Genomic DNA, 15,961 nt, shown 5'->3' with positions numbered 1-15,961 from the left:
CAATCCCCATGGTGCCACAAACTCCTTGTCCCTATCTACATATGGAATCCCCACTGCCCAATCAGGTGCTTCTGCTTGGAAACCCTCGTGAGAGCTGCCACGCACGGGATTAGCTACGGGTACACCTTAGATAATTATTTATATAGATGCTTTTTCTGTCAGAGAGCTATCATAGCATGGAATACACATAGCTTCAGAATTAATCCTGCAAACATCATTTCTATTGTGTCATGACTGATGATTCTGTATATAATTGCTACAGAGTGGCAGAACAATCATGCATTTATTTCAGAATTCTATCCTGCCTCTTCCCAAAGTTCAAGGTGTTGAGAACAATTATTTTGTGGTTAAAAAATTAAGGGTGGAGGAGTAGAAATATTAGAACAGTGTAAAATTTATAGATGCACTGATGGTGATTTATCTCACACCTGCTTAACGCCAGCTGTTACAAGCCAGGTTGAGCGATAAAGTCTTACAGTGCATCTAGAAGGCATAAAGATCTGGACTTGGAGGGACATCAAGTTCCACAGTGGAGGAGCAGCCACCAAGAACACCTCTCTGTGTGGTCATGCGGTTGCTAGATGCACTGACAGTTCAGTCAAAATGGTGCTCTCAGCTGATCTTAAAGACCACAATTAAGAAAAAGGGAAAAGATGATCTCTGAGGGCCCAGTCTTTTGCTGGCCTGGTTCAGATCCAACGATTCAGCCCAGGGCTGGCTCAAGTCATTGGCCAGATTGGCCTCAACAAGGAGCATCAAGGGTTAATGGGCATCCAAAAGAGCCAAGCAGACCTTCCATCATCTCACTCAGACCCTTCTTTAAACCAGTTCCCTAATCTTATCTGACACAGAAGATAGGGCCATTTTGCATCTCACCACCCAGAGGGGAGGAAATTATAATACTCTTTGGACAGGTGTGAGCTCGCCCCCTCCCTCATGGCTTTAAAGTTAGAGGACAATGGCCTGGCCAGTGTTCACCCTTTTTCATTTGCAAATGGATAATTATAAATAAATTATAAGCATAATTATAAATGGGAAGGTGGAAAGGGGATTGAAAGACTCTGGCGCTGACATTACCTCCATGCATGAAAGCCTTGTAGGACCAGAGATGATTGTGCCTGAGAGAAGCTGGGCCGTTAAACCCTTTGAAAGTGCAGTGGTGTACCTACCGCTTGCCAATATTTGCCTAAAGTACTGAGAGGGTCCCTGGACAGTTACTGTGCACAAGGATTTGCAAACTCCTGTTTTGATTGGAAATGATCTGAGCAGCCAGGTTGCCTGACATGCCTGTGTCAGTGTGGTCACATGCAACCAGGCTCAAGCACATCAGATATGGGGGCGTGGCTTGGGGGCACCAGGGACTATTTTGGCCAAGGGCACCAAAACCCCTTGGGCCCTGGTTCAGCCCAGTTTGACCCGGTTTGGGTGGCTATGCTTGTAAAGGGGAATCCTTACTGGATTCCCCTTTACAAGCAAAGGGGATTCCTAACTCTAAAACGGGATTGAAGGGGCAGGTAGCAGGGCAGACGAAAGGGCATTTTACTGGCGGTGGCAGCTTCCCTAGGTCCTGCCAGCGCTCCCCTCCCAGCAGCACAGGTCAGCGGGGGATGGTTCCGGCCTCCGCACATGCACGGAGGCTGGAACCAGACCCCCACCAGCCCCCGCTGCTGGGCAGAAGTGCAGGCGGGGCCTAGAGGAATTACTGCTGCGCTGCCGCCCGTAAAGTGCCCTTCTGCCCACCCCCCTGCCCGCCCCTTCAACACCTTTTTAGAATTAGGAATCCCCTTTGGCTGTAAAAGGGAATCCTTACCAGATTCCTCTTTACAAGCATAGCCACTCAAACTGAGCCAAACTGGGCCAAACTGGCTTGACCTGGTTCAACTGCACAAACCAAACCACCAGCTGGTTCTAACGAACCGGTTTGTGGACCAGCAGTTTGGTTTGAATTCAATCTTAATTCAAACCAAACTGCCCAGAACAGTTCCGTGCACACCTGTAGAATATGTACACCTTGTAGCATTTATTCAAACATATCTTGGAAGCAGTATTCCCTCTAACCGGGATTTCCAGCTGTTGTTGACTGCAACTCCCAGAATCCCCTGCTGCAATGGCTTTTGCTTGGGGATTATGGGAGTTGTAGTCAACAACATCTGGGAATCCCTGTTAGAGGGAACACTGCTTGGAAGCGAAGTAGCAGGACAAGAAGCCCCCACCTTGGAATCACGGTTCCCTCTAAGGTGTGCACATGTGTGGACGCTCACACATTTTTTGATTTCCACTCACTTAATTGTCTATCCCACTTAGGTTTAATCAGGAAGGTCCCACTCTGAATGCATGTGAGCACACACTACCTTGATACTGCCACCCAGAACAAAACTCATTCTGCACACAGATGAAAAAGATTAGGGAGAACACTGCTTGGAATAGGTATTAAGTCATAACTAGATCACCGGAGGATTAATCAGCACCTTGCTTAGTAACCCCAAACTGACCTGGCTGCTTCCTTTGTCTTTAACAAAAGCTTTAGCCACAGAAATCCGCAGGTGAACCTTGTATGACCATTAGCATACTCTGCAGCTAATACTTCAGCTCAAGTGATCCTTGAAGATTCAGGAGCAGGACAGGCAGCTGCAGTTTACACTTGTTTATTAAACATGGACTAGAAAAACTCTGGCAATCCTGGTACACAAATTTATGACAATGATCTCTCCCTTTTTTTTTCTTCTTTTTTTTTTTTGCCTACTTTCCTTAAGGAAAGTAAGCTTATGAGATCACCTGGCTGTGTGTGTGTGTGTGCTCTGCTATCAACTTCACAATACCTGGACAAATATAAACCAAATTAGCCAAAGTTTTAGGGACACATAGGGAAACCTCAATGGTGCAGTTTAGGATGATGTCATCCACCCCAATTCAAGGTGACAGACGCATGCATGTTTGAGGTGCAAGTGGGAACCAGTTTGGACCAAATTTGGTACAGTTGTAGGGACACCTCAAAGAAATAGTTTGTGATGATGTCATCCACCACAATTCAAGATGGTGGACGTGTGAATATTGGTGGAGGACCTGAGCCATTTTGGAAGGGCAGTATACAAATCAAATCAATCAATCAATCAATCAGTCAATCAATAATAAATATTTGACGTGCAAGTGGGCTAACTTATGAACTGCCTAACCTATTTGGACCAGATTTAGTCTATTTGTAGGGCTAGTGAAAGGAAGTAGGTAGATTAGTTCTTATAAGAACAACTTGTAAGGTTTTAATTTCTGTTTTAATTGTTTTCTGTTGCTGAATCTGCCCAGAGATGGAAGTTTGGGGCAATGTACAAATAAAATAAAATAAAATAAAAAATAATGGATAGAAACAAGTTTCTTTTTTTCTTATGAGATCCCATGTTTATGCATTCAGAAGGCTGCTTTAACAGCCATGCCTATATGATTTTTTGCCATTTCCTGCTCAAGACAAGTTAGTCTTCTGTGAAGCAAAAGTTAAAATGAGATATTGCCCTGTTTGGCAATACAGTTGGCCCTCATTATCTGCCATTTCAACAACTGAGGTTTCGTGTATCCCCAGAGGGGTCTTAAAGATCCGTGGTATAAATATAGGCTAAAATTAGCCTATTCACAGTTTTGAGTGGCCAGAAATGACCCAGAAATGACTCCCAATGTCGTTTCCAGCTGCCATTTTGCAGTGCAGAGCCAGTATGTGGCTTTTAAAAGAAATTGTAGCAAATCTTTTGTAAAATAGGAGGGACGGGGGTTTGGGAAGGCATTGCTTGAGACCTGGAGAGTGAAATAGAGTACTTTATTTCTCTTACTTATGCTCTCCTCCTCAATTTTTAGCTTTTTTGTGTGTATAGGAACCTAGCTCCTAGATTCCCAAAGGGATAAGGTTTCGTTGTTTGTGGTTCCCTATTATTCATGCCTATAGAGGAGAACAGAACCACCATGAATAATGGGGAACCACAAACAACAAAACCTTATCCCTTTGGGAATCTAGGAGCTAGGTTCCTATACACACAAAAAAGCTAAAAATTGAGGCCTATAGAGGAGAACAGAACCACCGTGAATAATGAGGGCCACCTTTATAGGGCCCTAAGGCCATTGTGAAGGATAAAAACATCAAGATCCAAGCATGACAGATGTAATGGATAGCACCCTTGCTCTCCCTCTGCAATGTTACAGGAAGCAACTGTTTTCGTATTAGGCAGTGAGTTACATCTTTCTGTGACAAGGATTTGTCAGACCCTAAAGGGTTTTCCTGCCAATCAGGTGGTATCCAGTTTATGAAGCAACCCTGAAGAACCGGGGGTGAGTTCATCACTTAAACTTAAACAGGCCAAACCAGAAATGATGTCCAGAAATCTGTGATCAGATCTTGTGTAGGATTTTTTTAAAGGTAAAAGCTTCCCAGCTGTGTTGGGAAAGTTCCCAGATGTATTAGGAAGAGAATCACCTGGGGCTGCACCACTTAGGGAAGAGTTTTTAAACCTTTTCCTTTTGTACTATTTTCCTAATTTACTGATACAGTAAAGTCCTAATTTACTAGTAAATTCACTTAGCATTTGTCTAGCACTTTTTGAATGTGCAAAGTGCTTCACATGTGTGATTCTGGCATAATCCAGGGCTGCACAACTTTGGCCCTTTTACAGATGTTGGACAACATTTCCCAGCATCCCTGACAGGGCCACTGTGACAGGGGATGATGGGAGCTGTAGTTCAGAAACAACTGGGGGGCTGAAGTTGTGCAGCCCTGGTGTAATCCTTGCAACAACCTTGTAAGGTAAATAAATGTCATGATCCTCATATTGAAGCTGGAGCTGAGAAGGAATGGCTTGCCTAAAGCCACCTAGTGAGTTCACCTCAAATATCTGAAAAGAGGACATCCGGGATTTAAGGTAGGGAAGTTCTGGTTTGTGGCTCAGTCTATTAGACACTACTTAATAGACTGAGTTTGAGGGGGCTGATTAAGATCGGGAAAACTGGGTAAGGGGGGAAAGTCAATCCCCTGCCCCCAACATGTGTTGGGGTTTGTGGTTATTTAGCAAAGCACCGAGGAAGCTACCACTCCAGTTACAGAGTGCAGAGTTTAGATGTTGCAGCTATTCAAGGAACATGCATGGAGATCACTGCAGAGTCTAAACTAAATTGATTTATTGGTGAAGTCCATTTGAGACAGGAAAGACCTATCCCATCTATCAGTTACGTAATGAATAGGGAGAGGGAGAGATGTTTCCATCTTCTCTCTAGGAGGAAAGGAAGGGGACTGACTCACTACAGGAAGTACCTGAGGCGTCAAAGCAGGGTCAATCTAATTTGGCCCCCTCCTACGTTCCTATTGCAGGTCTTCAACATCTCATCTATTTTGGCCTGTTTCAATAAGCTGTGTGACCATAGATCCTTGCCATAAAATAAAACATCAAATCTTCCGCTAGTGGTTGTTGCCCAAGGTAGCAGATGTCACATGATAGCCTAGATAAGTGAGCCTTGCATCACAGAGTGACTCATAATGAGAGAGTATTTCTGACTCTCCTAAAGGCACTAGTCATCAAAGGGGAAAAAAGTTGTCATGTGCTGAGATCACGACCATGTGAGTGGGCTTTGGGGAAGGTTGTCTGAAACCAGCACTAGGAGGGGATCAGTTGGGATGACTCAACACAGAGTAACTGATGCCAACAAACTTTGTGTTATCAAGTGACATCTGAAATTACCACGCTAATCTGGTCCAACATTATGGATTGAATTCAACCTAATACTGTATAAAGTTGTTTCTTGTGTTGATTTTTGTTTTGTTTTTGCTGATATTCGAAAACTCCAGTTATTTCTAACCTTTATTTATTATTTATTTATTAAAATTTTCTTATAAACCACCTCCTCCAAAGACTCTAGGTGGTTTCCTTTGTTAGAAAACAGTTTCTGATTTTATTTATGTGTCGTTTCTCATTTTTATTTATTTATTTAAAATGTCTTCCGTGCTTTCCCATCCTAATATAGGATGTCCAAAGTTGCTAACGAGCATACAAATTAAAAACAATGGCCACAGGGAAACCTATCCTCTTAGCCTATGGATAACATTTTATCTATCCTCTAAAATGATAGAATTTCTCCCCTCAAAAATTATCTGAAACTATCATCTGTTTTCAGCTTATTTCAATATGCCCACATTTTAAAAAGTCTGCTCTCAATACTTAAAAATAAATACATAAACCAACACAGAAATTGGACCCAATACTTCTTTTGTCATTCTTAAATAGTGCTGGTTGCAACCCTGCAACCCTCAGAGTGAGGCCTAAAAATACAGAGGTTTATGTTTTTAACCTTCAGCACTTGGGTTTTGAGACTTTGTTCTGAATAACAAAAGTTTTGAAGTTCCAGTCACCGTATCTTAAGAAGGACATCGTGTAAAACTGGGAAAAGGTGCAGAAGAGGGCAACCAAGACGATCAGGGGCCTGGAGCAGCTTCCTTATGAGGCAAAGCTACAGCATCTGGGGCTTTTTTGTTTGGAAAAGAGGCAACTATGGAGAGACATGATAGAGGCGTATACAATTATGCATGGAGTACATACCTGCCAACATACCTCTATTTCCCTATTCTCCTGAATGGGAAAATAGGGACATATTGGCAGGTATGGCAGTAAAGAGAGTGGACAGAGAGAAAATTCACTCGAAAGCGGACTAAGGGAACCCAGCCTGCTTTCGAGCAGTCATGAGAACCACAGGGAGGCGTGGGACTCCCAGAGGTTAGCCCTCTTAATTCCCCCCCTTAAATGAGGTTAGCGGAGTGAGTGCTCCACTAACCCTTTTTTGAAGATCATGAGTCACCACGGTGCAGCTCCGCACCACGGCGACTCTACTTTTTTAAAAATATTGCGCTCTTCCTCCAAGGAGCACAGAACGGTGTACTACATACTTAAGTTTCTCCTCACAACAACCCTGTGAAGTAGGTTAGGCTGAGAGAGAAGTGACTAGCCCAGAGTCACCCAGCAAGTATCATGGCTGAATGGGGGTTTGAACTCAGGTCTCTCAGGTCCTAGTCCAGCACTCTAACCACTACACGAGGAGACTCCCGACTGGGAGGTTCCAACAAGCCTCCTGGCCTCGAGGGTCTCCCCAAAATGCCCCACGCACTTGCTGCCTTTTCCTACTTACTGCTCCTGAGTTTTATGCATGCTGAATTTCAAAACATGTACCCCAGGTTTATAAATAATTCCTTATACTGACTCAGTAGTGCCATTTTCTGATAACTTGTATCGACCCAACTACATTTAGCATAATACCAAAAGCTGCCTTTTCAAGAGAAAAGGAACCTTTTTTATTCTGGGTTCCAAACAACTAGTGGGACTTCGTTACACAGATCATGTGACATGCATGTGTATGTTACATGCAATTTTTAGGACTACGCATCAAATCAGAACAACAATCGAATCTCATACAGCCTCTATTGGCAGCACTTTGTATTGTATAGTTTTTGATGCAAAATTGCTAATATTAGCAATGCCAAACTATTATTAGCAATGACAAATATAGTTTCTGCATCATATCGAGCTGTATCTATCATACTTGCCGATTTACATACCTGCCTACCCCTATTTACCCAGGACAGCCACGAATTCCCACCAATGTTTCCTGGCTCACAACCACACAAGGGCAAATCCTGATTCCCACCGGCTCCTGTCTCCCTCCTCTCCACTCCCTTCAGAGAGTCGTCCTCATCTGAGGGACTGTGAGGGAGGGGACCATCACAGAGAGAAATCTTCTCTCTGAAGGGAGCCTGCCACAAGGTCTCTCTCTCAGAGCGCATGGATTTCCCTGCAAGAAAGCAGGGTCTGATTTGTTTAAGAGAGCACTACCTTCCTATCCCTGCAGAAAGGGTGGGATTATTTGAGAGAGCACTGACTTCTTTGCTTTTCAGAATAATTTTTACCCCAGTTTATATATATCCCTGCAGAAAAGAGTCAGATTCATTTGAGAGAGCACTTGCTTCAGAATTCAGTATATATCCCTGCAGAAAGGGTCAGATTATTTGAGAGAGCATTGATTTCGCTTTTCAGAATAATGTATTGAGAGAGCACTGACTTTCCTGTTCTGAAATCTTCTGAGATCAGATGGTTGCTTTGGCTTGTTGCCCTCTATTAGCTATGCACAGAATGCCTACCAAGTTGGGGGGGTGTCCCCCCACCTTTTAAGCAAAACCTCTTGCTAATTTTATTTTTTATTTTTCAGGGGAAAATTGAAAAAAAAACAAAATCATTGTCCCTATTGCTCATTCTGAAATGTTGGCAGCTATGATCTAGCTCCATCTGATGATCAGATAGCTATTACATGCTTTTCTCTGTTGGTGATGATATCACAAAACGTGCTTGTAAGTGAATCTGGTGATGTGCCATATATGCAAAATGCTGCAGGGATTGAGAGAAAGGAGCAGTGGTGTGACTGACATCTCTGCTTCAATGCCTCAAGCCTGCAGCTGATCCAAGTATGCTGCAATTGGTTCATCTCCCTTCCAATCACATTGCTTGGTGGGCGGGGGTGAGGGGTGGGGATGTCGAATTGTATATTACAAGGTATCTTCTGTGAGTGACTTTTTCAAGGAGCATTGGGAAGGTACTGCTTTCCAAAGGTGGTTGGAAAGTGAATATTGTTGATCTTTTCTGAATGTATATATTGAGAGCAGAAGTGTTAAAAGTTGGGGGGAGAGGTTTGCCTGCTTCTGGGGGAAATGGGGGTGGTATCAAGCCCTAAGAAAGTAAAATGCCACCCTTGCTAACTAAGCCACCTTTTAAAGTGGTGATTATCTTATATTTAGGAGGGGGAGAGCAACTGGCTCTATCCAACCCCAGCACAGCATCCCTCCAGTTGCTGTTGCTGGTATCTGCCTTGTGTTTCCTTTTAGATTGTAAGCCCTTTGGGGACTACGCGCGTGCACAAAACTGGCTGGCCTGGTTTGGTTTGAGGCTGAACAGACCTCGAACTGGACCGGGCCAGTTCAGTTTTGTCCCCCTCGATCCCCCGATTCGATTCGGCTCCAGGGAGTTGCAAATATTTTCTTTTAAAATGCTTTTTTTTTAACCCCCTCCAGGGGGCTTCTCTGAGGCTGTGAGGTGGGGTCCATGGATGTTCCCCCTCCCCCCTGCCGGCCTCCGTTTTGTTAAAAAGCACCTGGTTCAGGTGATATCTGGCCCGTTCTCAGCCTTTTCCCCATCACAGCTTCCATTTTGGAGGCTGCCGCGCATGTGCAGTGGGCCCCTGCCTAGCTGGGTCATGACCCGAAGATAGCCCAAACCGGGTGCTTTTTAGCAAAACAGGGGAAGGGGGACATCTGCAGACCTCCCCGCCGGCCTTGGAGAAGGCCCCTGGAGGTGGTAAGTATTTAAAAAAGTAAGAATTTTTTTTAAAAAAATCTGCAAACCCCCTTGAACAGCTGGGGGGGGCGGTTTTGGTCCAATGTTGAGCTGAACCGGGTGATGGGATTCGGCTGAACCATTTCAGCTTCTAACAGGTTCAGATTTGAACCTATTCACACATCCCTATTGGGGACAGGGGGCCAACTTATTCATGTATTATTTATTTTTCCATGTAAAGTGCTTTGGGAACTTTGGTTGAAGAGCGGTATATAAATAGCAGTAGTAATTGTAGTTGTAGAAGGGCCACTATCAACTCCAAAAGAGGTCTACCATGCCTGAAAGCTTTATCCGATTCTGACTTAATAATATTCCATTATATTCTATGGGAAAATGCAACCCAAGAATGATGCATCAGACAATTCAATCCTGGCTGGTACAATTATCTGATGCATTATTTGATCATCACTTGCATTGGGATCAGTTCTGATAATTTTGTCCATGCATAGCCCTAGTAATTTTGCCCTGTGACAAGTAAGCATGGGCCCTAGTTCTGCCCTGGGTGTTATTGGATGGCCTTGAATCTGATCCTACACTCTACACAGCATGCACAGGGCCAAATTTTTATGGAGCAATAAAATTAAAGGAAGACATTTGATTGACAAAAATAAATATGATTGATGGCCTGGGGAGAGCAGGAAATAAAGATGTTCAAACTCTGAATATACTGAAAAGTTTTTAAAAACACACCTGCGTTCTTGCACGCTTAAACCATAAGAAATGGAACTCATAATTCCCTAAGTAGTTATATAATTATGTTGTTGCCTGCATATTTTTCACTGTACAAAGTGCTTTACTTGCTTTACATCATTTACCTTTCAACAGCTCCATGAAGTAGTTTAAATGGAGATGTAGTGCAGTCTGTTCCATGATCAGTTGTCCTAGAGCGGTGACTTTCAAATGTTCCACCTTCAAGGAATGCTTTCCATACCATCTTATGAGCCAAGGAACCAGCTGAGTGTCTGCCACAGAATCCCTGCTCATTGCAAAGGATTATGCTTTAGGCTTGCTGTTCCCCACATAAACTGGGAATGCATCTTAAGCCACACCTTATGCCACCCTGTATCTGCAAATTTCAAGGGAAGATTAGTCATGGTGGGTAGGAGGTCTTCCAGGGAAGCTTGTGTACAAGTACTGATCTCCTAAAGAATCCTCTAATAAGCTTCCAAAGAGGATTTTCCTGGAACATAAATTTGAAATCTGCTCTCCTAAGGGGGGAAAAATCCTGAATTCACTTTAGCACATCTGATTTGATTATATATTTAAGTAACAAAGATGCTTGTGTGGTGCTTTTCCTTTTTCTTTGGGTACAGATACATTTTTCAGCTCATTTCAGGGGTTAATAAATTCATACTTTACTTGACTCAAGAACAGAACTCTGAGGACAAAATACATTCACAGTGCATCTGTTGTGAATAGCACATCTGCATTTACTTGGCCTCATCCCAACAATATACTTGGAAGCAGCTATCAGAAAATAATTGGGTCCTCACTTCTATGTTAACTGTGGATAAAGCTGGAGATTTAAATGCAAAGGTATCATTTACTATTTATGCACAGCTACATATAATCTGTCCTCAGGGATCTGTTCCTGAATACATAAATTTTGACTGGGATAACTCCTGAGTCAGAATTTAATTTAAATTTAATCTTTTTTAAAAAATATCCCGCTCTTCCTCCAAGGAGCCCAGAGCAGTGTACTACATACTTGAGTTTCTCCTCACAACAACCCTGTGAAGTAGGTTAGGGTGAGAGAGAAGTGACTGGCTCAGAGTCACCCAGCAAGTATCATGGCTAAATGGGCATTTGAACTCGGGTCTCCCCAGTCCTAATCCAGCACTCTAACCACTACACCACACTGGCTCAGGGGTCTTGACAAACTTCTCTTTCATTCTAGGGCAAATTATAGCAGGGTTGTTATCCTTGATGGATGGGGTTCGCAGTTCCATAGTACAGTAACTTGTGAATGATATAGTACAATCAGCATTGCAACAGGGTGTGATTAAGCCCTGGTCTTCACATGCAACAGAGTGAGGTGCTAATGAGATGGCAGAATCCTCCTGAGGTGGCAGAACGTATAATTGGAGACTGCTGGTGGGGAATCTTATTGTTGAAAAGATCTATTATGGAAAAAGATCTTTCTGCATGTTTTTTTAAAACAACAAAACCTTACACAACAGAGAGAAAACAGGAATAGAATTTATCTCTTCAATGTGCTTGTTCTTTATTTGCAGGAAGCATTTAAGAAAGGTACATCCCCACCTGTAGCGATACAGTCTGCCCTGTCACCTCAGCATTCTACCACTTTATTCTGCTGCATATGCAGACCAGCCTCTGGAAACCTAGGGAGAAGAGCTGGTCTTGGGGAGGAGAGCTGGTCTTGTGGTAGCAAGCATGAATTGGCCCCTCTACTAAGCAGAGTCCACCCTGGTTTGTATTTGAATGGGAGTCTACATTTGCAAGCACTGTAAAATATTCCCCTTAGGGGATGGGGCTGCTCTGGGAAGAGTATCTGCGTGCAGAAGGTCCAAAGTTCCCTCCCTATCATCTCCAAGATAGGCCTGAGAGAGGCTTGTGCCTGCAAATTTAGAAAAGCTGCTGCTAGTCTGTGGACAACAATGAACTAGATGGACCAATGGTCTGATAAGGCAGCTTCCTATGTTCCTATACCCAAACTTGTTTGAACAGAGCTGCCTTATACTGAGTGAGATCACTGGTCTATCTAGGTCAGTGTTGTCTGCACTGATTGGCCGTGGCTCTGCAGAGTCTGGACAGGAGCCTTTCCATGCCCTACCTGGAAAGACCAGGGACTGAACCAGGGACCATGTGTCTGCCAGATGGGAAGTTCTTGCATGGCAGGGAAAGCACTTAAATCAGGGCTTCTCAAACTTGATTACCCAGATGTTGTTGGACTACAACTGTCTTTGCCCATTGGGATTAGGGATGATGTTTGATATGAAGCCCTGATTTAAATGACTCAGCCACACAGACCCATTTCCCACCTATGTGGTGATGAAGCACCTGCTCCACAAAGAAGACCAAATCAGGTCACCCCCACATGGCTGAGTCATTAAAAACACAATCCTTCGTGTGTTTGCTGGGGTGCAAGTTCCCCTGTGTTCAGTGGGGCTTATTCCCTAGTAAATATGTTAGGGCTGCAGCCTGAAACATGCTGTAGGCCGCTCAGAAGCTGCTAGCTGCTAACAGATACATGGCAGGGGGAGGGCTGGGAGAAAGTCTAAAGGGCATCAGAAACATCTCTGCGCTAGTTTACTCTGCCCCTGCCCCTATCAACATTTGAATGTGAATTGTGTAAGAAAGTCCCTCGTGACATGCTTGAAGGTCACCCAGTAAGCCTCATGCAGCTGATCAAGAATTTGAACCTAGACTCAAGGCTTCATGATGGGGGGGGGGGGGCAGCTACAGCCACTCTTACTACCAGTTGCAATGTGTTGTTGTTAATAATCGCTTATTCTATCCAACATGGTTTCTGACTGTAGTCTCTCCCTCTCTCCTCTGTTTTGCCTGAACTTCCCTTTGGGGCCCTAAAAATATACTGATGCCAGGCCGCTCAGCGAGACCCCCCTCCCCTGCCAGGACAAAAGTTTCCATTTCCAGGGGTTGTGCAACAGGCAGGAACAACAACAACTCCGCCTGCCTCGCTCCCTCTCTCAAGCAGGCACCGAGGAGGAGCAGCAGCAATAAACAAAGCCACGTGTCCCTCCCGGGCAGCGGGAGGCGGAGCCGCCGCGGCTCTTCCGGCAACAAAGAGCCACCCGCGGCAGCCCTGCAGATAAATACAGGGGCGGCCAGTGTGCGGGCAGAGGAAGCGACCAGCAGCAGCAGCAGCGGGGGGAGAGGGCAAAGGCGAGGAAAGCTAGAGCAGTCGGCCTTCAATCCCGCGCACCGACAAGGGACCTTCCCCGCGACCGATCCCGGCTCAGGCGCTTTGGAGCAAGCGAGGTCGCCTGTGCGCTCTTCTTGGTGCGTTCTTGGCTGGCGGCGATGCCTTTTCTAGGGCAGGACTGGCGGTCCCCAGGGCAGAACTGGGTGAAGACGGCGGATGGGTGGACGCGGTTTCTGGAGGAGAATGGGAGCGCCTATGTCAGCGATCGGAACAGGTGAGGCTGCCCCTGGGTTTCCTCTGGGTTGGCAGCAATTGGCCGCTGTGGTGCCCCAAGAGAGAGAGCTGACTGAGAACTGTTGCGGTGCTTTGAAAGGGCAGGGGCGGCAGGTGGGCCCCTTCTTGATCAGCCCCTCGGGCGTATTTGCAAATCTGCTAAATACAGTATTCCGGCTCTTGCAAAGGGTATCTTTTTTCTTTTCTTTTTTTCTTCCCCAAGTGCCGCTCTGTTTGTATGCGAGGCTGCGAAGCCTTTGTTTATGTTCTCGGGGTTGTGGCGTCATTGCGGGAAGGAAGGAGGATCATCAGCTCTGGCGACCTAAAACCCAGAAGGCAGAAAGAGTCGGGAGGAGGGAGCGAGCAGTTAACCCCCGCCCTGCTGCAGGGCTATAACAAGTGTTGCTTGCTCCAGATGTACTCGACAATTCATTTCGGCTTCACTTTGGTGGGGGGGGGGCGGTCGGGTCTTGTTTGCTCTAGATGTTAGCGAGCCTGTATGGTGGTGGAGAGAGTAGGAGTCGTCTCTGGAACCAGAGGAGAATTCCTTTATCTTGGTTGTAAGGATATACAGAGATGGAGCTGTAAAAAAGAGAGAGAGCGAGAGAGAGCAAAGGTCTCCTCCTAACATTCCAGTTTTCAGGACAGGGGTGTGTGTGTGTGTGTGTGTGTGTGTGTTCTAAAGGAGGGGTGGCCAAGCTGAGGCTCTCCAGCTGCAGTGGGACTACAACTCCCACCATCCCCGGCTGCAATTTATGCAATTTATGGCAGCTGGGGACAGTGGGAGTTGTAGTCCCACTGCAGCTGGAGAGCCTCAGCTTGGTCACCCTTGCTGTAAGGGCCAGTTTGATGTTTAGTAAGGAGTTCTTGAGCTCAAGTATGTCCTAAGATCTTCGGATAGTTGAGCATCACAAAGTAATGTATCTCTGCCTGCCAGCCAGCCAGTGCTTTATTGACCTCCTAGCTCTTCTCCAGTTGTCAGAACCAATAGAAGTAAGTGAGGAAGAAAAAAAGCCTTGCTGACCCATTCTTGCTCATAGGGCTCAGGTATGTGTGCTGTCAAAATGCATGCCTATGCTCTGAGGTGCCACATGATGATGGCACTGCAGTTGTAGTGTAAATGTGGATTTAGGTGCTGTGAATGCTGGTTGCACATACTATGTTGCCATGTTGAGCTCCGTCCCTTATTGAGAGGATGCTAGAGGTACTAACTGGCACCATTCTGCAAGATGCATTTGGTGAGACTCTGTGTGTGTGTGTGTGTGTGTGTGTGTGTGTGTGTGTGTGTTGGTGTCCCAGCTGCTTACAGGCAAATGGTGTCTCCAAGAATCCAAGCCTCTTCTTCTCCCCCGCCCCACCTCAGCTGAGTGGCTGCCTGCCATCCTGCTCTAGAGCAGGGGCTCCTGACCTCAAGTCTCCAGGTGCTGGACTACAACTCCCACCATCCCTTCAGCCACAGTGGATGATGGGAGTTGTAGTCCAAAAATATCTGGGGACTTGAGGTTGGGAACCCTTGCCCTAGGCCACCTTAGGCAGTACAGCAGCATCTGTGGCACCACTTCCAACTTAGCCGTGTCGGCCGGGGCACAGAACACCAGTTTCTACAGATCACTATTCACATGCTTAGTGGCATTTTCCCCTTGGATCGTTGTGTGTGGGGGGGGAAGCTCTGCACGTGCTCAGAGTCACTCTCCTGCATGTGCCATAATTATGTTGTGTCTGTGTAACATGTAGCAGTACTATACCACCATTGCCTTTCCCCTACACCCATGTCTTTCCCCCCTCGCTCCACATACATCCCCCTCTTATCCTAGCTTTCTGCCTGTCTGCTCCTGTTAACCTCTATTGGCCTTGGATACCCATGCATGTGGTGGAACACCCCCAGCATGTGCTGTTGCTTCCTTGTCTGTCTCAGTTCTGCTGGTGTGAAGCTGGAAAAGGTGCCCCAGAGAGCTTCAGTGCAGAGAATGGAATGTCCCTTAGCTCTTCCTCCTTGATAGTCTTCAGGACCTCAAGGAACAAGTGAGAGGATATATCAAAGAATAGCTGGGTTTGTTGGAACAGGAGGAGTTTCTATGTGGATTGCAGATGAGGTCGGATAACAACCCTAGTTCTAAAATAAAAATTTAAAGCAAAAACAACCCATGGACCAGCAGTGAAAGATTTGTTTGGTGGAGGCATGTGCGAGATACATTATGTAGTTAAGAACTGTGCCTGGAATAAAAATACTATCCCCTGTGGCTAAAAGCTGTGGCAGACCAAAAGAGATTTTTAAGATGGATGACTTGTGCATGAGCCAGCCCTCTACTTATTAGTTTTTCAAGAGTTTTGGATTTGTTCCCTGAGCAAGCAAGAAATGGAACCCAGTTTGCCCCTTGGTTAAGGTGAAATGTGTTTGTTTAAACTGGTGTGTGTCCCATTGTGTTTAGTGGGCCTCAAGACT

The 15,961-nt window shown here is 45.4% G+C and overlaps 1 protein-coding gene across 2 annotated transcripts in view; it reads left to right on the top strand.

Moving 5' to 3' along the window:
- The first annotated feature begins 13,011 nt into the window (after window positions 1–13,011).
- Window positions 13,012–15,961, top strand: part of FBXO32 (F-box protein 32) — a 35,416-nt gene continuing 32,466 nt past the window's right edge. Inside the window, exon 1 of one of the 2 annotated variants that reach the window (XM_053247047.1) lies at window positions 13,012–13,519. In XM_053247047.1, the coding sequence (XP_053103022.1) occupies window positions 13,404–13,519 (116 nt within the window). In that variant the 5' untranslated portion in view covers window positions 13,012–13,403. Of the gene's footprint in view, window positions 13,520–14,369; window positions 14,566–15,961 lie in introns of those variants that run through there. The other variant, XM_053247048.1, reaches the window with a different exon arrangement.

The sequence above is a fragment of the Hemicordylus capensis genome, chromosome 4 (genome assembly GCF_027244095.1).
Source record: "Hemicordylus capensis ecotype Gifberg chromosome 4, rHemCap1.1.pri, whole genome shotgun sequence".
NCBI lineage: Eukaryota > Metazoa > Chordata > Lepidosauria > Squamata > Cordylidae > Hemicordylus > Hemicordylus capensis.
The sequence above is the reverse complement of the archived record's forward strand: the minus strand, read 5'-3'. Positions and strand labels throughout refer to the sequence as shown.